The 19,165-nt window shown below is 36.7% G+C and overlaps 2 protein-coding genes and 1 non-coding gene across 3 annotated transcripts; 1 reads left to right on the top strand and 2 right to left on the bottom strand.

Annotated features, from left to right (window-relative positions):
• Window positions 1–1,500: 1,500 nt before the first annotated feature.
• Window positions 1,501–2,497, bottom strand: LOC120779413. The gene is made up of 2 exons (XM_040111613.1): window positions 2,414–2,497; window positions 1,501–2,321 (listed from the first exon to the last, which is right to left on the bottom strand). Exons 1-2 carry the CDS (start codon window positions 2,474–2,476, stop codon window positions 1,674–1,676), a joined length of 711 nt encoding a protein of 236 aa, XP_039967547.1. The 5' UTR covers window positions 2,477–2,497; the 3' UTR covers window positions 1,501–1,673.
• A 5,804-nt stretch (window positions 2,498–8,301) lies between these two features.
• On the bottom strand, window positions 8,302–11,409 carry LOC120779412 (T-complex protein 1 subunit eta-like). The gene is made up of 2 exons (XM_040111612.1): window positions 11,221–11,409; window positions 8,302–8,696 (listed from the first exon to the last, which is right to left on the bottom strand). The coding sequence occupies exons 1-2, from the start codon at window positions 11,390–11,392 to the stop codon at window positions 8,473–8,475; spliced, it is 396 nt and encodes a 131-aa protein (XP_039967546.1). The 5' UTR covers window positions 11,393–11,409; the 3' UTR covers window positions 8,302–8,472.
• Window positions 11,410–18,523: 7,114 nt separating this feature from the next.
• Window positions 18,524–18,660, top strand: LOC120779414. Its single transcript, XR_005705650.1, has one exon. It is a non-coding gene; the product is annotated as a U4atac minor spliceosomal RNA (small nuclear RNA).
• Window positions 18,661–19,165: the final 505 nt, after the last annotated feature.

Here is a 19,165-nt window from a genome sequence, read left to right on the forward strand (position 1 = left end):
ATGAAATTTTCAGGGGACATAGACTTCGTAGAACCCGCAATGTTGACAAAAATGTTTAATATTAGACTACTATAACCAATTATTATATGGGTAAAGCTACACTGCCCTAGTTTTCTACTGCTCGAACAAGTATAAAACAAATAATCAAGTCGAAAGTGCATCGTATGGAATATTTCCATACACTTATTCAAAGCAGGGGATTATTTCCAGTGCCGCCTGCGTCGTTGCCTACAGTGGCTGCCCGCTGACACTGTTGGAAATATGAATGTACATACATATGTATGTATTTATGTATATACTTACATACAAAATTAAGTATGCATTCCTGTTTGAGTATCGCAGTGTGTGGGTTTTGTGCATTTAAAAAAAGAAAAAAGTTAAATTGGCTGCACCGAAGCTATAATACCCTTCATAGGTGCTTTTTCTATAGCGATTGTACGTACGTATATATATGTATGTATGTCAATCTGAAAACACGCCGACCAAGATTTGCATCCAGGGAAAATGTCTTCCTAAATTTTGCCATAGATCTTGGTCCGATCTGGGCAATATTGTTTTCTACAGCAATTTTTGCGTTCCCTTGGATAAGAGCTTGATTTTTATCGGGCAGCTTGTATGACAGCTATATGAGATAGTAGACCAATCTTAACAATCTTCTTCGGAGATTGTAGCGTTGCCTTGAAAAATAATCAAGGTAATATTTGGTGAAGATACCTTGTCAAATAAAAATTGTTTTCATACAGGAACTCAAATTCGATGGGTCAGCTTGTATGACAGCTATACGCTATAGTGGTCCGATATCAGCGGTTCCGACAAATGACCAATATCTCTGAGAGAAAATAATGTATGCAAAATTTCAGACAGATATCTTAAAAACTGCAGGAACAGTTCACGTATAAAGACACCGACAGGCGGCTTTGCCAAATCCCAGCTCTTCATGCTGATCATTTCTATAAGTATATAAATATGTATATACGATCTCCGACGCTTTAAAAACCTATTAGCTTTAAAAACTTCGTGACAATCTTAATATACCCTGTTCAGGGTATAAACATCGCCCCGGTGTGGCACACAATTTTAGAAATCCAGAAATGCTCGCCTTTTGTGGGCCGAGGCGGAGAAGTGAAATGGAAGTGCTTGTGATTGTTGTGTAGTAAATGTTGAAAGCTGACATTCCCTTTTTCATTTTTGAATGAAGTACCTATAATACATATTTATACACACATGCATATGTACATATGTATGTAGTCAAGTTTTTACTTACTCCATCTCGCCGAAGACCGTGTGGGAGGTGGTCGGTATGGATTAATAAATAACAATATTTTATTTCGAAGATATGTATGTATATGTATACATACATATGTATATATATGGGCATATACATATGTTTGTACATATATACATGTACATATGTACATATATGCATAAAGGAATAAAAAAAATAATAAAAATAATATTTTTGCCAATTTGGTCGTAATTTTATTTACGCCGTTATATTTGTATATACTATGTAAGTATGTATATAACTAAAGACATATGTACATACATAAGTACATTTGTATTATTATCTGGAGACAGATGGTATCCAACCAAACGTAATTAACTTTATTTCATTTAAGAGCAAGCGGTTCGTTTTGCATCCGTCACATGTATTCGCATTCAGACCGGCCCCCTTAAACATCCACTTCGACCAGTCTCGTTTTGACATACAGTTGCCAAGCTTTTTCAGCGTCAGTCACCTGTTTCGCTACCTTCTCTTGCAAGTCTGCAATGCGATACTTGTCCAAAGCCAGCTTCATCACCATATAATCGAGGGTGCGTTCAGAAGCAGCGATGGGCGGCTCCTTTAATTTGTCCGCCAATTTGATGAACTTTCGCAATTGGTCGTACTTGTAGTGTGAGTTGGTTAGGTTCGCATCGTGTGCTGCAGCTGCTCGTGCATCCAAAATATTCAGGTAACGCGTAATTAGCTTCACCTTCGAAGATATGTAATCACTTCGTCCAACAACTTGTGAAATCTCCCGATTGAGTTGAGTTAAGGCATCTACAATTTCGGTTGCATCGGTGACATTTTGTTCTTGCATCCAGAAGTCGGACATAGATCGCAGTGGACCATCGGTGGTGCTGTGTGGTTCCGTTGTATCGGGTTCTGCAGTTAATTCCTCTTCGATCGACTCTTCCGGTTGGAGATTATTTTTAATGGTGACGCGATTATTTTCAAAAATCAAAGTTTTGTTAATGGCACCGTCGGTTTCGTTAGATTCGCCCGATTTCACATGAAAATTCAGCGCGAAACGAAAGAGCACATTGGCGTTCGCGTGCTAGAAACAAACATACATACATACATATACACATTTAAATTTGTTATGATCATGTAACGTATATGACTTCATATAAACGTATTGTGATTTACCTTTGATTCCCTGGTGATTACAGCGATAACCGCCAACAAAAGCAACTGTATCCGTGGCTGCATTCTGATCTTATATTGACTTGATTCGATTAGAAACTGCTACCGAATTCAAATTACTTGCTGAGACCCAGTGGCCTCAGTTTCTGTTCGTCAGCAAATATTACTTACTTAACTATGTAGTAACAGTTCCGTTATCTCCCCATTCGGTATGCACAATTATGGAGAGGTTAAAGCGGGGTTCAAACGAGATTAAGAGAATTTCAACATCTCCGCATATAAAAAGTTATAAGTTTACATATATGTATACATACATATATAAGTATTTAAAGGGTAATCCATTTCGAGGTTCCCTACTGTTTTAAAGAAAAAAAGCATAAACTTCAAATTTAATGGGGAATGTTTATCATCATTAGAAAGAACATTCTTTGGCGTTGTTTTTGAAGATTATCTCTTTCGAATATTGACCGCGGCTACGTCTCAGATGGTTCATCCGTTGAGTCCAATTTTCGATGACACGCAGCATTCCTACTCCAGCATTTCGACTAGTAACTGACGAATTTAACGAATGATCATTAGTTCTTTTGGCATTTTTTGAAGATTATCTCTTTTCGAATATTGAACGCGTCTACATCTCTGATGGTTCATCCAAGTTGAGTCCATTTTTCCGATGACACGCAGCATTCCGGACTCCGTGACGCATGACACGTGATTGCACATCCTTTTGGGGAAAAGTCTGACATCACACGATCTTGGTGGCCAATCGACCGGCTCAAAACGTCAACTTATCTTCTCAACGAAGTTCTTTCTTAATAAATTGTCTTTTTGAAACCAAATGTCGCCGAGATCATTGACGGTTACGTTGTCAACGGTATAATTTTTGAAGGAATATGGACCGATGATTATATTGGCCTAGAAACCACACTAAACCGTTGTTTTTTCTGGATGAAAAGAATCTCTTCAGCTTGCCCTTCGTCGCAAATGCGGCTTGATATAAAACCAGAAATGGCCCTCTCGCTGAACAAAATTTGGCTCGAAAACGTCGCATCTTCTTGGAACTTTTCAAGAGCCCATATCGAAGCGATGTCGCTTGGGAGTGGTCGAACGGCTTCAGTTCTTGCACTGTAAGCTAGTATGTATATTTTGTACGCTTTCAATTTAAGATCTCGACGTAAAATGCGCCAAGTCGTTCCATACGTCAGTCCGAGTTGCTGCGAACGGCGCCGAATCGACTCTCCACGGTCTTCGTGTACACTTTCAGTTACGGCTGCTATATTTCCTTCACTGCATGCTGAACGTGGTCTATTCCGTCGAATATTATCTAATAATGAATGCTGGAGCTCTAAAAGGTAAGATGGATAGATGAAGCACATTCTTTACAGAACGTGAATTTTCGCAATAAAGTTGAACGATTTGTAAACGTTGTTCAGGCGTAAGTCTATCCATGATGAAATGCCAAACAATTCAGAACAAAAATAACATGACTGCTTGATACGACTCGAAAGTGATCTGTCAAAAAAAGAATATTAAAAAAGTACCTCCACTTGGATCCCTCGTTATACAAGGTGCGTTCCAATTGTAAACAGGACTTTTCGAATCTAGCGCCCCCTGGTGGCGCCATCTACTTATATGTCGATGCGATGCGATGGTGCGTTAGAATCTGCTATTTTTATTGATTGTCCAGTGAGAGTTTCATGACATTTCATTGTTTGGAAGTGAAGTTATTGCGTTTTAAGTATCAGTATGTTTGTGTTATCGGTGCGAAAATGAGCTTCGAACAAAGAGCCAACATTTAATTTTGTCTTAAAATTGGTAAAACTTTTACCGAAACGTTTCAATTGATGTAACAAGTTTATGACGATGATTGCCTATCCCGTAGCAAAGTGCACGAGTGGTTTCAACGTTTTCAAAGTGGTCGAGAGGACATAAATTACGATCAACATGTGGACCAATCAAAATCCGTGATTACCGGAAATTTCATTGAAACTGTGCGTGAATTCATCAAAAATCAGCCGAAATCATTATTAAAATTCATGGAAATGGAATTGAACATCTCAAAAAATCGATTTATCGTATTTTGACCGAACATTTGGGCTTACGAATGGTGTGTGCACGGTTTGTTCCGCACAAATTGACTGACGACCAAAAATTGCTCAGAATCCAACATTCAAAGGACGATTATTTGATCAAAAATCACATTTTAACCATTAACCACTCCCCGTATTCACCTGATATGGCACCGTGCGACTTCTTCCTTTTCGGAAAGATGCATTTGCCCATGAAAGGAAAGCGTTATGCAGACGTAGAGGCCATTCAAAAGGCTTGCACCGGCATACTGGCGGCCATACCGGCCAACGAGCTAAAACACTCGTTCGACATGCTTTTGGACCGTGCAAAAAGCTGTATTGAAGCAGAAGGAGACTAGAGAGAGAAGTCCTGTTTACTTTGGAAAGCACCTTGTATGAGTACATATTGTACATAGTATTGTATAAATTGTTTACGATAAAATATCAAAGTGGTCAGGAAAAATACCAATTGGGCTTAAGGTTCTCAACAATTTGCTTTGACTGCGGGATATTTCTAGGCTTAAAAGTATATAAGGTAACGTATGTACTTATGTACATATGTATATCTATATATCTCGGGATCTGCGTGCGAGAAACATTAAAAACTCATGGTTGCAATCTGTACCCACGTAATATATACATATGTATGTACATATATGTAGGTATATGAAACTAGCTTCAAAAAAGACACCCCGAATGCAAGTTGTGCAACATTTTGCATGTATCTATGTTTGTACATAAGTATGTATATATACCTTCCTAAACGTTGCACAAACCCCTTTCCTCCACCACAGAGTCGAGTCGTTAATCGACTGTCTGGTCATTGCACTGTTGCACAAATGAAGACTTCATATTCATGCCTACGGTGGTAGTAAATAAATGCAATATGTATGCAGATGGTAGTCGGTAGAGAAGAGTGAGACTCTGTTCACACGAGGACACTTTTTGCCGCCCAAATTGCTTTCCGCAGCGGAGCGGAAAGACGAAGAAACCATGCCGCTCGTGTTCCGATAGCACGCTTTTCTGAATATTATTATATATTTTTCTTCATAATATGTATGTAAGTATGTATGAATGTAAATATTCATAATATAATGGAAATGTTTTAGAAAAAGGTTAATAGTTTTGTGCATGAAGCGCATAAGAATTTGAGATGTGATATGTATGAAAACAAAAATGTGGAAAATTGTCTGCCTCTAGTTGGCGTACTCTGGTTGCTTGTGTGAACGCAATGACGGACACCGAAAGAGAACTTGCCGTTAATGTGTTCCCATCTAAATGCAGTCTAAGAGACTGGAGGGTTTTTATAATTTTGTTTTGGGCTGCTTTATAGTAACGTGGAGATAGAAGGAGTTCTATAGAAACGAAGAGAATTATGCCAACTTTTAAGTCATCAAGTTTCAGAAGCTATATTAAAATGATTCCGTTAATTGTTTAATATCTTATGCAAGGCCTCTTGGGAATGCAAATATAAACAGTACAAGTTTGATTGCAGTGAATTGTTTGTGAAAAAATCTGTAAAAAATGGTCGCAGAGCACCGGGCCCCACTGAGAACTCCGGACTAGGGAGCTACCACCGAGCTTCTCTATCTCTCCCTTTCACTGTGCTGTGCACACATATACAAAAATGAATACATATACTATACATATGCTTAGAGAAAATTATTCGAAAGGCAACACTTTTGGTACACTCTGCAATGAATGCAGTGTCGTTTATATATGTATACTATATGCATACACACATATACATATGTCTGTATACATACACATGCGCATGTATTCCAAGGTTACGTCCTTGAAAAAGCTAACCGTGTAGCAATCGTCCTGGTCTATAATATACTAAAATACAATATAGAAAAATATTTGCTAACACAAGTATATAGTATGGTTAGGTATATCTATTCGGTTGTGTATATACTCGTATACACACAATAAGGATATTCAAGTATGTATGCGTGTGTCAGCAATTCGTTGCATGGCATGCGATTTGTATATATGTATGTATGTACTATATGTTAATGAGTATATTCTTTAAGGGAGGTCTTACTGCCCGTTCCGGGCGGTATTTATATAAGAGTACACATATCGAAAGCTACATATACATATGTACATACATATGTGGATATATTTATGTATATGCAGGTATGTAAATGCTAGAGATTATAACACGTTGTTTTGACAATTACTCTTACGAACCTATCAATCATTAATTACTTACATACATACATATGTATGTTATAATTCATTCATGCAGGTGGACCTGTATACGTAATATTTATTAAACGTAAATAAAAAAAAATGAAAGTGTTACATGATATCACTGATCAAAATCGATATGGACTTATGGACAATAATTAAAAAAAAAAAAAAGACAGTTCGGGTCAATTTTGATCGTATGGTATGTAGATAAAAACTAGTAAAAAGTTAACTTGTCGCATTAAGTGCCATCTACTTAAACATTTGCGTATACTTGTATGTGAATACAGAATACAGAAAATATAAAAACGCCAGTTCGGGTCAAATTTGATCATATGGTATGTAGACGAAAAAAAAATTGAAAAAAGTTATCTTGTCGCATTAAGTGTCATCAGAGTCATCAACTTAAAGTTTGTATATATGTATACATTGTGACAACAAAAATAATCTCCAGTCCGGGTCAATTTTGATCATATGGTATGTAGATGGAAAAAAAACTAGCAAAAAGTTAACTTGCCTCATTAAGTGGCACCACAGGCATCACTTAACCGATTATTTAAGTAAATACATATACATATTGCGATAAAAAAGTGCCTGGAAATCGTAAATAAAACGCAAAATATTTAATTATACATCAATATTTATTTTAACGGCTTCAAAGTAATCCGCAACAGATGTAATACACTTACATATGTATGCCAACGATTTCGAATATATACATACATACATACGTACACTTTACAGTCGATCTGGCTGATTGGGTTGCAAATAGTGCAAAATCGAAGTAAATACGTATGTGTGTACATATACTTACTTATGTATTTGAATACAAGTATTCTTCCTCTTTACTGGCGTAGACATCGCGTACGCGGTTATAGCCGAGTTATATAAGTAAGTATATAGTATACATATAATAACACACCCTTTTATCTTGCAGTTTATGCCCAACCGTGGTTCGTACATACATACATACATATGTAATTGCAATTTCAGGTATGTATACAAGCCGTCTAACGGACATGCGCTGTGGAAATTGCGTTGTAGAAAATAGTGGGAACACACCAAAATATCCGCAGGATATAGAATTTCCCCAGTGTTTCTCTTTACTGCATAACTGCGCTGAGAGGCACGCCGCCTACATTTTCTTAGTACCTCCAGTTATGGACGATAATGAGAGAACATGAGAAGACGGTAATGTTGACACTTGCGAAGCCGCGCGCCCACTACAATTTGTGTATACAAACCGCTATTCCGGAATTGTCGCTCATTTCCCGGGTAATGTAGTATTCTGCTTTGTTTTTGTGGCTGCCAACGTAAAATGGCAAGGAGTCTTGCTGACGGCGGCTATTTTGGTAATTGCGTCGCAAAAATCACTTAGATATTTATACACATAAACCTATGCTAACATATACATACATACATACATACCTGTACTTATCTATTACAATAATGTTATGATAAAAACTCTGCCTTTGTCATTTTTCTTTATGAGTTTTATTTTTATTTAATAAAGGCCATTTCATATTATAAATTGTTAGGTAAAAGCTTCAAATGCTTTAAAAAAAATTGGTATGCAAACAAGTAATGAATTGCAAGTACATTTCAAAATTTTCAGAGAAACAATTACAATACAGTTTATTGGAAGTTAGTAACTAGCATTTTATTACCATATTTTAATAAAGAAACTTAAAGTTTTACTGCAGAAACAGTTAGCATGTGAGTTCAGCTCCTGGCGTTAATGACTTTTGATGTGATTCTATGATGAAGTTACAAAATTATTTAAATGCGAGCACACTGAGCTTACATGGGTCTTCCCATGCCGCGTCCCATGCCGCCAGCCATAGGCATCTGCTGATTGCCAGCATTGGGGCTTTTAATGGTTTCATCGACGGAGAGTATCATGCAGGCAGCCTCGGCAGCGGCAGTTAAAGCATTGATCTTGATAATCGAAGGCTCCCATACGCACTGGTCGAAATTGTCGGCAATATGCTCCTTGGTGATATCGACGCCAAACCACTGACCGCCTATTAGATGAATCAGACAAATAAAACGCATATTCATAGATTAGAAGAATTGTTTAAATAGTTTGCTCCATTTTCTAAATAATTTATTTTGATTATAGTTGAAAAAATTAATCAATTCAAAGTTATAGGCAATGGAAATAATAGTTTGATCTTCAAAGGGTAGTCACATGCCCTACAAAGGTACTAATTTCGAAATCTTTTAAATTTTCTTTAATCTATTCTGCATATACTATAAGTACATTAGAGCGGGTTGTTTCATAGGGAGCCAAAAAAATTATGTATAGTATGAGGAAATCATTATACGAATCATTCTGAACGATTATAATTAAGCGGTGGCAGTCCCCATTCACACTAACGTGTCGGTCTGAATCATCACGGAAGAAGTACGGCGCAATGACGCCGCCGGCCCATAAACAAAATCAAATTTTTTCGGAATGCAGTGGTGACTCATGGAGTACGTGTGGATTTCTGTCTAACCAATAAAGAATATTTTGCTTATTGACAAAGCCATTCAGCTAGAAATGAGCCTGATCGCTGAAAATGATTTTCAATGAAAATCTGGATCAGTTTTCTAAGTTTTTGCTCAGCACATTTCATGAACATACGATTCCTCCGGTGGTCAAGCGACTTCAGTTTTTGTGTCAATTGGATCTTGTAAGGATGTAGGCCAAGATCTTTTCCCTACAACGACCTCACAGAGATTCCCAACGCTTGAGAACGACGTGTGAGAGGCTGATTTGGGTCTTCCTCAATTGATGCGCTCGCGGCAGCAATATTCTTGACACTACAGGCACTTCTTTGTCTCACTGACATGGGGACATTTTGTACTGTGCCTGTGGATTCAAATGTTTCCACTAGACGCTCAATTGTTGAACTGACATAAATTGGACGTAACGACCTTAAAGTTGAGGCCAAATTTCGGTAGTAAATTTTAATAATTTCGACTCGTTGTTGAATCGTATTTGTATTTGCCATGATGAAATGGCAAACATCACTGAAGAGAAATGTCAAAAGAGCGGGAAAAATATGGCGTCGTTTGTTGTCCATATCAGTCCACTTTTGTAGCATCGTTTTGAAAAAACCCGTTACTACAATAATAGTTTCGGATTTATGATCACATCCGTAAGAGCTTTCAGCTTAGTGTAATCGGCTCACAAAAATATGAACGCAGTTTTCAGAGTCGTTGTGAAACTTGTTTGCAAAATGGCTGGACCGATCGACTTGAAATTTTCACACGAACATCGCAGCTATGTACATATGTATGTATATTTGTATATTTTTCCGTAATGATTGAAAGGATAAGATTTATCAGAATAATATCGATTTTTGTACCACCCTAAAGTGCAAATTTATTTTTAATAAGAAGCCCAACTAAGTACATACTTACATATGTATGTATTATTTATAAAAATAAAATTTTGAATTTTTGCAGACAATGTTATCTAATTTAATCTTATCTTTTCTCATTTAAAATTCGATTTCTGTTTTGTACCTTCAAATTCGATTTTTGCAATCTTACGGTAGAATATAAATAAAAGCTTGCAACTTGCATACCTGTACATAAGTATATGTATGTACGCACAGAGAAAAATTGAAAAATATTGAAAAACAAGAAAAAATGGTAACTTCGGCTGCACCGAAGCTAATATACCCTTCACAAATTACATTGTTGCCCTAGAAAATAATTTCTACGAAATTTCGTGAATATATCTTGTCAAATGCAAAAGTTTTCCATACCAGCACTAGATTCCGATCGTGCAGTTTGTATGGCTATATACTATAGTTAACCGATCTGAACATTTTTTTGGGAGATTACATTAAACTTCGTGACAAACTTAATGTACCCTGTTCAGGGTATAAAAAAATGAAAATATTAGACAACAAAGGCGAAACTACGGTATGATATAAACAAATTTATGCACTCGTACAAATGTATGTATTAATTGTACATATACATACATACATACATACTTCTTCAAGTAGATATTTTTGTGTAAGCATTTATATGCATGTATGTATGTATGTATGAACGGTCATTCGTTTTTGGCTCGAGGCTGCGTAATCAGTCGTTTCATTTCGTTTCGCTGGCTACGTGACTTTTTTGTTATAAAAAAACGTAAAATCGAGCAACAGTTGTGTTTTTACTTAATATTTATTTTGTTTATCTCTTGATTTCTATGGTTTTATGTTTAGCAATAATCTTGTAAATACGTAGCCATTATATACTCCTCACGCTTATATGTATGTATATAGTATGTACATAATGCTGAAATGTTAAACGACTACAAATGACAAAGAGACTAGTGCTGGAAGTGCTAACAAAGCCAAAAGTGAATCAGGTACGCATACATATACATATACGGTACTTGCACACATGTAAATCTACATACATACATATATGCATATTCATTTTAAATAAGTATTTGGCTTCATACTTTTTAAAAGGAAATTGTGGCGCCCTGCAAGTGTGCCTTAACACATCCTTTAAATTATATATGTATGTATGTAAGTAGTTTAAACGTACCTTGAGCATGTTTTTGTCGCAGCTTATTCAGTATATTGGTGGCGTCAAAACCAGCATTGTCGCACAGCTGACGTGGAATAATCTCCAGAGCCTTAGCAATGGCGGCGATCAGCAGTTGCTCCTTTCCAGCGATGGTTCGTGAATATTCCCGCAGGATTTTGGACAGTTCCATTTCGATGGCGCCACCACCTAAAAATAAGTAAATAAGAAAATTTTTAATCTCCAATACATTTTTATATAAACTTTAGTGTAGTTGAATTAAGAATTGAAATGAATAAATACTTTGCTTTCAAAATAAGTAAAAAAATAAAATATATATAACATTTCGTTTGTTAATTTTATATTTGAATGTTGCACCAATTAAATAAGTTCATTGCGAAGAGAAAAAATATTTTTTTTATAAGAAATATCACAGCTGTACAAAAAAATAGTTTTTCTTGTTTCCCAGGTTACTTTAGCAAATTTTGATATTTTAGTGTACAGTTGACGAGTTTATACATGAATGTATTGAATATGCTATTGTTATACCTTGAACGGGTATATAAGTTTGTTACGATGTTCGTAACACCCAGAAGTGATCGACGGAGACCCTTTAAAACGTATATCTAATTGATCAGCGTGAGGAGTTAGACGGACATGATATTCTGGATGTTCAGACTCCAAGTCGTAGAACTGGCAATTCGTACAAGAAGCTAGGCTCATGTTATACAAGTATAAGTGCTTCTTGAGCTTACAATGGCCAGTATAGAAGGCGACAAGTAGTCTGAGTTTTTCCCTTGGGTGGTTGATTACATATTTAAACCACCTATACGAACTTGCCTAGTAGTTCTGGCCAATGCTTCTCCCTACCCACTGCTTCAGTCTTGCGGAGTAGCTCCTTTATGTTACGGGGATCAACCGTTATGAAACATTCCGGTTCTACTATGTTGGAAGATGTTGCAGAGCGGACAAGTTCATCAGCTAGTTCATTCCCTGCTATACCTTTGTGACCTGGCACCCAAATAAGGTGCATTTGGTTACAATCTGATAGACTGTTCAGTCGTTCCATACACTCCTGCACCAATAGCGATTTGATCTCGTACCCAGAGATCATTTTGAGTGCTGCTTGAGTATCCCTTAGTATAGCTATACGTTCATTGTGTTCTACGCGTCGACCTATAGCAAATCCCTCTGCTTGGAATGGGGTCGGAAAACTACCCGTAAGTATGGAGAGTTTGGTGCGTGGCACTGCGACCCCTGCGCCAATTCCCTCCGACGTTTTGGAACCGTCGGTGTACCACTTGATTGTACTGTCCCTTAGCAGTAGCTCGAGAACGGTATCGTTCCATTCAGCCTTACTGCTGGGGGTAACCTTAAACTTCCTAGTGAAGTTAACATTTTTGGTAATGCTGTCCCTTGGGAGAAGAGCCAGCGGTATTTCGACACCTAGGTCTTTCATGCGTTGAGAAGAGATTACCTTACCTCTGCCAAACCCGTCTGCTGGCATTTGGAGCAGTATGTGTTTGGCAACTTGACCGATCACTAGGTGAAGCGGTGTAAGATCTAGAATTCACGTGCCGCTGTCGGACATGAGCGCATGACACCAGGCAAGCAGGCGAGTTGTTGCACCTTCGATAGTTGAAGTCCTACCGAAGTAGGAAAAGTGAAGGAAGTAAGATCTTGTTATAAGATGGCAGATGACAGCTTATCCTTAAAAAGACATTGCCAACTGGAACATTATGCAATGAATGCTCACCCAAGGAGTTTTGTTTTTAAATTTAACATATGTTTTCGACATTTATCTCTCCGTCTCCTTATTTTTCAAAACAAAAAGTGATATTATAAATAAATATATTATTTTTGGTCATGTTTTCTGTTGTTTGTAATGTAAAATTGGCTTCAAGATTTGGAAATAAACGAGAGCAGATCTTACAAAAACATTGATAGTTTCATGTGAGTCCAAATATATCTTATATCTAGGACAACACAACATGCTAGACCATTTTAATATTTTTACTACTGCTCACATCTCCTATGTACAATATTGAAGTACATATGTATACAATACAATCCATTTACAAATATGTACTAAATGTACCTTCATGCATATCTATAACCGTAAGTTTTCAAGGTGTTTCATTCAACTGTTGCTTGTAGTTCTAAACAGCTTTTTTTTTTTAAGATTACACATTATTACTGTCTACATAGTATTAGATGTGTATGTATATTTGTACGTGCAACACAAAAGCTTGGTGTTATTGAAATCGATCGTTTCAAAGACGCTGGGCCAATGCACTCAGCAAAGCTCAAATGCAATAGCAAAACGAACAGTACTAAAAAAATAAAATATGTTCTTTATGCTGTAAAGCGCTAATACACGTCTATACAGTTACGGACAATAAAATCAATAACAGTACTTTTTTACGTTCCAAAAAAAGTATGAATTTGATTTAAATTCTATTAAAAATTAAATTTTTTTATAAAAAAGTGTTATTGGTAGCAGTAAAAAAATTGAAAAAAAAAACAATTTATGAATATTGCAAAAACAATGGTAAAATACAAATTTCAAAAATTCTGGGGACAGAAAAATTTAATTAAAATATCTTGCATTAAAAAAAAAAGTTTTTTTTAAGAGAACTAATAGAAAAAATTGTTTGCACTTTGTAGCGTACCCTTTATTGTCTAATACAGCTGCACATTTTCTAGGCATAGCCTGAATTAGGTTACGGCAAGTGCTATGTGAAACAGAATAACCGACTTTTTGACCCTTCTCCCAGAGATCGGCCTTATTTTTCGGTTTAACAGGTTCACCTCAGTGGTGCGTTGCGATTTTTTGCAATGGATAAAAATATCGCACAACGAATTTGTCTCAAATTTTGTATTTATAACCAAATTTCTTGTGCGGAATCATTGTGAATATTGAAAAAGGCTTACGGTGATTCAGTACAAAGCCTTCAAAGATGGTCGACAGATCGCTGAAGACATGCCTCGTTCTGGACGACCTTCGACCTCTTCAACTGATGATGAAAATATTAAAAAAGTGAAAGATATAGTGCTTGAAAATCATCAGGCAACTGTTAGTGAGGTGACAAGAGAGCTCAACATCTCTCGCGAGTCCGTTCGAATGATTTTGGTGAATATTTTGGCCATGAAACGCGTTCCTGCTCGACGCGTCCGAATAAAGCTGAATTTTTTTTAAAGAGGGTACCGTAAATAGGTTTCTTTGGTCCAAAAACGTTATGAATACTACCAATCGACCACCGCATTAACTCGATTTGGCTTCGTGATTTTTTCTTGTTCCCTAAACTGAAATTGCCGCTCCATGGAAGCCGTTTTCAGTCGATCGAAGAGATCAAACTAAATTCACTAAAGACGCTGAAGGCCATACCAAAAAGTGGTTGTGAAAACTTCTTTGGGGACTGGAAAAATCACTGGCATAAGTGTATTACAGCTGGTAGAGATTACTTCGCAGGCGACAAAATAAATATTGATGAATAATTAAAAATTTTGCGTTTCATGTACAATTTACGGGCATTTTTTTGTCACAAAGTATATGAAAAATTTTAAAAAGATTTTGCTATTGTTTCAAAACAATATTCTATTTTATTGTCCGTAACTGTACATACATATATATGTATATGTTCATATTGTAGTTATGGAAAATAATCGCCAGCTACACTGTTAAGTCGATTTTACTGCGTTTCTGTGCATGTCAACACAAAGCTGTTTTATTTATTTTTGTATAGCGAACTTGTTACGAACACGCATAAATACAAATAAACACTGCAATGCGATAAAATTGCCTGCATTCTACACATAAGAAAGCTTGGATCATAAACAGTGTCATTAATAATTATTTCACGAAAATGCGTCCCTTAAAACATTTTGCGCTAAATATAGACATTCAAACGCGTTTACTTCACTATAACTTTGCGCATCCAGATAGTATTTGTTATTGAGAAATGAGTTTGCGTAATTCGTGCAGGACCAATTTCATCTGATGTTCAGAAGCTCATACGTTGCTCCCTCCTATTTTTGAACATTCAAAAACATAGATAATCTTGCTTTTGACATAAGTACATATGTATGCTACCAACAGCTGGACAAGCGGCATAATCACTGCGTCAACAACAAGGCCAAAAACATACGCAACGACTAAGCGACAAGTCAACAACTTGCAATGCAAGTCACACTGCATTGCCGCAACGAATACACACCATACACACAGTTTTCCACAAAAACAAACAGGTAGCATGCAGGGGTCATTGAACTAGCCATGGGTACTGAAACTGCATTTTGCACAACTTGCGGCCACTATGTACTTACGTACATACTAAGGCAACAGCTACCAGCAGTTACCGCACTACGAAGGCGGTGCCAGTGTAACTGGTTGGAGTTGGGCGGCTAAGAAAAATGTAATTTCTGAGTCTAAGCGTAAAACTTATAAACAAGTAATGTTATATTTAGGATAACGCTTATGAAAAAATCCTTGCATAAAATATTCAAGTATTACTTTTTGCACTAGAAACAGAAAACAGTTAACTTCCACTGTACTGAAGCTACAATGGAAAACATTGCTGCATTTTTCATAGCACAAAAGAGTATCATAAGCTCTATACAAAATCAAAGTAAAGTTCGAACGGCTTGTATTGCAGCCGTGTGATATACATACATATGTATGTAGTTAAACGCTTAGGACAATAATCGGTGGCAAATTTCGTGAATATACATATCTCGTCAAATAAAAAAGTTTTCCAGTAAAACTTGATTTTCATCGTGCAGTTCGTTCGCTATATGTAATAGTCGTCCGATTCGGCCAATAATTTTGAAAATTGTAGCCTTGGCGTGGAAAATAATTTATGCCAAATTTGGTGCAGATATCTTGTTAAATAAAAAAGTTTTTCATACCAGACATTGATTTGGATCGATCAGTTTGTATGACAACTACATGCTATAGTGCGCTGATCTGAAGGATTTGCTCGAAGATTTTAGGGTCGCCTTGGGCAAAAATTTAAGTCAAATTTGGCGCAGATATCTGGTCAAATAAAAAAGATTTCCATACAAAAACATGATTTGGAACGATCACTTTGCATGGCAGCTATATGCTATAGTGGTCCGATATTGATATCGTCGATCAAATGAGCAGCTTTTTGGGTCGAAAAGTACGTGTGGGAAATTTCAGATGGATATCTCAAAAACTGAAGGACTAGTTCGCTTATAGCTCTTAAAGTTGAGCCCACTGACTCCGTTTTTCGGCAGTAAAATTTAATAATTTCGACTCGTTGTTGAATCGTATATCATTTCATGATGAAATGGCAAACCTTACTCACGAGAAATGTCAAAATAGCGGGAAAATATGGCGTCGTTTGCTTTCCCTATCGGTCTACTTTTGTATAACCGTATTGAAAACCCCTATAAACAGACGGGCATGGCTAAATGGACTTTGCTCGTCACGCTGATTATTTAAATAGTTATAGGATCTCCGTAATTTCATTCTTTATACTGGGTGTTACAAATTTTATACATCCCGTTCATTGGATATACCCTTAGTTGGCATATCTTGACTTTCAAAAAGTTACGGTAAGTGACAAATATTACCCGAGCTTCTGGTAACGCGATTATTGTGATGTTCATGCGTTGCTGTTCAAGAGCCATCACAAGTTGGCAAATGTAATATAATTCTGCATTTGACAGACGCCGTCATAACAGAACACAACAGTGCAATTCGTAGAAGGGAAACAATTGTGGTTTCCCATGAATACCAAGAAGTTCAATTGCATGGAATATTTTGACATGCAGGCAAGTCACGTTGCTGCACTGTGTCTGTTCTTGTATGCTTACCTGTTGGCAACCTTTTCTAAACGTCACACAACCACGTGATCAAAGGATGTGAAACGACGCTTCTCTCAACTGTTGCAGAGAGTGTATGGTAAAGGTTTCCAGTCACGTTGCATGAGTATACTTGTAAGAAAATTGATTTTGGCGTAATGTCTGAATACAGCCATGCAAATATCGAGAGATAAAAAGTGAAAGCGGCATAAAATATGTTGGTGGTTAGGAAAAGATGACAATTTTAAGATTACTCCATAAAATAAATATTTGATTTCTGTGGGCAAAAAATAGTAAGACTTTTTTGATGAGAGAAATATTCGTCGAAATATTAAAATCTATCAAATTTCTGATTCCGAAACGTTCAGATGTTGTGTTGGAAAAGGCCTTTAGTGATAATTGTTTGTCGCGAGCAAGTCTTTTTGATTGATACAAATTATTCAAAGAGTGTTGAGAACGCGTTAAAGATAAACCACGTTCAGGACGACCGTTAACTTATGATCAACATGCCAATAAAATAAAGGAATTGCTGCTTGAGAAACGACGATTAACAGTCAGATATCTTACTGGCATCGATAAAATATCGGAAGGATTAGTGAAAACCATTTTCAAAGATCATTTGAGCCTAAAAAAGTGAAAGCACGATTGGTTCTAAAATCACTAAATTTTTCGAAAAAAGCGTCGCGTTAACTTCTGTGAAACAATGCTTTCCGATTACCAGGATGTCATGAAACGTTTTATTACTTGCGATGAACTGCGGATCTATGCTTACGACCCGGACACAGACGATCAATCGGCTGAATATCGTGGCAAAGGTGAACCGAAGTCGAAAATACACGTCAAAGCAGATTAAAAACCAAGGCTATGTTAACAGTTTTCTTCGATTATCGAGGTGTGGTGCCCACGGAATTCCTACCGTACGGCCAAACTGTCAACAACGAATACTATTTGAGTGTTATGTGTCGTTTACGCGAAGTTATTCGTAAAAAGCGGCCGGAATTAAGAGCCGACAGCTCTTGGTTCTTACACTACAGCAATGCACCGTCGCACACTGCACTGATTCTTCATCAGTTTTTCGACAAATTTTCCACTAATATCATGCCGGAACCACCGTATTCCCCTGAGGTACATACATACTTCAAATTTTACTCAAGTTGCTATTGTTCGAATGGACTGACAGTACTCCGAAGTCTTTAACTTATTTTATTAAATATGCATTTGTATGTGAAAAAAATACGCAAGGTCAAAGATCAAACAAAATTTATTTTGCGATTTTCAACGAAGTGATACAAACACCATCACCATCCCCATTTACGCAACACAATTCTTTCTTCCAGGTCACATTGATGAAAACCAGTTTTTGCAGAAAAAAGTTTCATATTCCATTTAATATTGTCGGTATAATATTTTTTCGTTACCCGCGGTTCATGTCAACTGTAATTCTCAATTGATTTGTAGAAACGCATGTATAAGCTTTGAATTGTTTGCACAAACTGTCTTCCTTGTCATGGGGAGCATAATATCCAATGAGCGTCTAGTGAGGGTATTTATGCTGATAACCATACAAACATATACCCCGTGCGGCGAATTCTACACGCTGTGTGGCTTCGCTCGTTCGGAATTTTTGGAAAGCCCTCTTACTTTATAGGGGGTTTAATAAATTAATTAATTGCTTTGTTTACAAATAAATTATCTACGCGTGTGTGTATGTGTCTGAATGTGCGATCATGCTCGCGTGATAAGCGCATACCCATACTAACACTGAAGAGAAATTAATTTAGCAAAAGTGATTGCACTGCAGTGACTAGGCCAATTTAAAAATGCTTAGTATCATTTGTATTTCTTCTAATCCGCCGTCAATGACGTGGACAAAATTGCCATGCAGATTTTGCAAAAATTGTGCTTTTCATTTGAATTTCAAATTTTGTTCTATTTTATTTACTTTTGTATATACATATATATATGTATATATGCATATATTAGCGAACTCGAGGACGTGTGTTTTATATGCAAAAATACTGAGCAAAATAATAGAAGCATATCCCAAAAAATGGAGTGTGTGGTGTAAGGGCAAAATATAAAATTTCAATGTGTAGTAAGACTGCGTTCAGACGTGGACTCTTTTTGTCGCACATTA

Source organism: Bactrocera tryoni, unplaced genomic scaffold (assembly GCF_016617805.1).
Source record: "Bactrocera tryoni isolate S06 unplaced genomic scaffold, CSIRO_BtryS06_freeze2 scaffold_104, whole genome shotgun sequence".
Taxonomy (NCBI): Eukaryota; Metazoa; Arthropoda; class Insecta; order Diptera; family Tephritidae; genus Bactrocera; species Bactrocera tryoni.

Bases quoted from the DNA above. Each gene is read 5' to 3' on its own strand.
- LOC120779413 (XM_040111613.1), bottom strand. From the start codon at position 2,476: ATGCAGCCACGGATACAGTTGCTTTTGTTGGCGGTTATCGCTGTAATC. The intron at 2,322-2,413 runs GTAAATCACAAT...GTTTGTTTCTAG, and splicing joins TAATCACCAGGGAATCAAAG to CACGCGAACGCCAATGTGCT.
- LOC120779412 (XM_040111612.1), bottom strand. From the start codon at position 11,392: ATGGAACTGTCCAAAATCCTGCGGGAATATTCACGAACCATCGCTGGA. The intron at 8,697-11,220 runs GTACGTTTAAAC...TTCATCTAATAG, and splicing joins GCGACAAAAACATGCTCAAG to GCGGTCAGTGGTTTGGCGTC.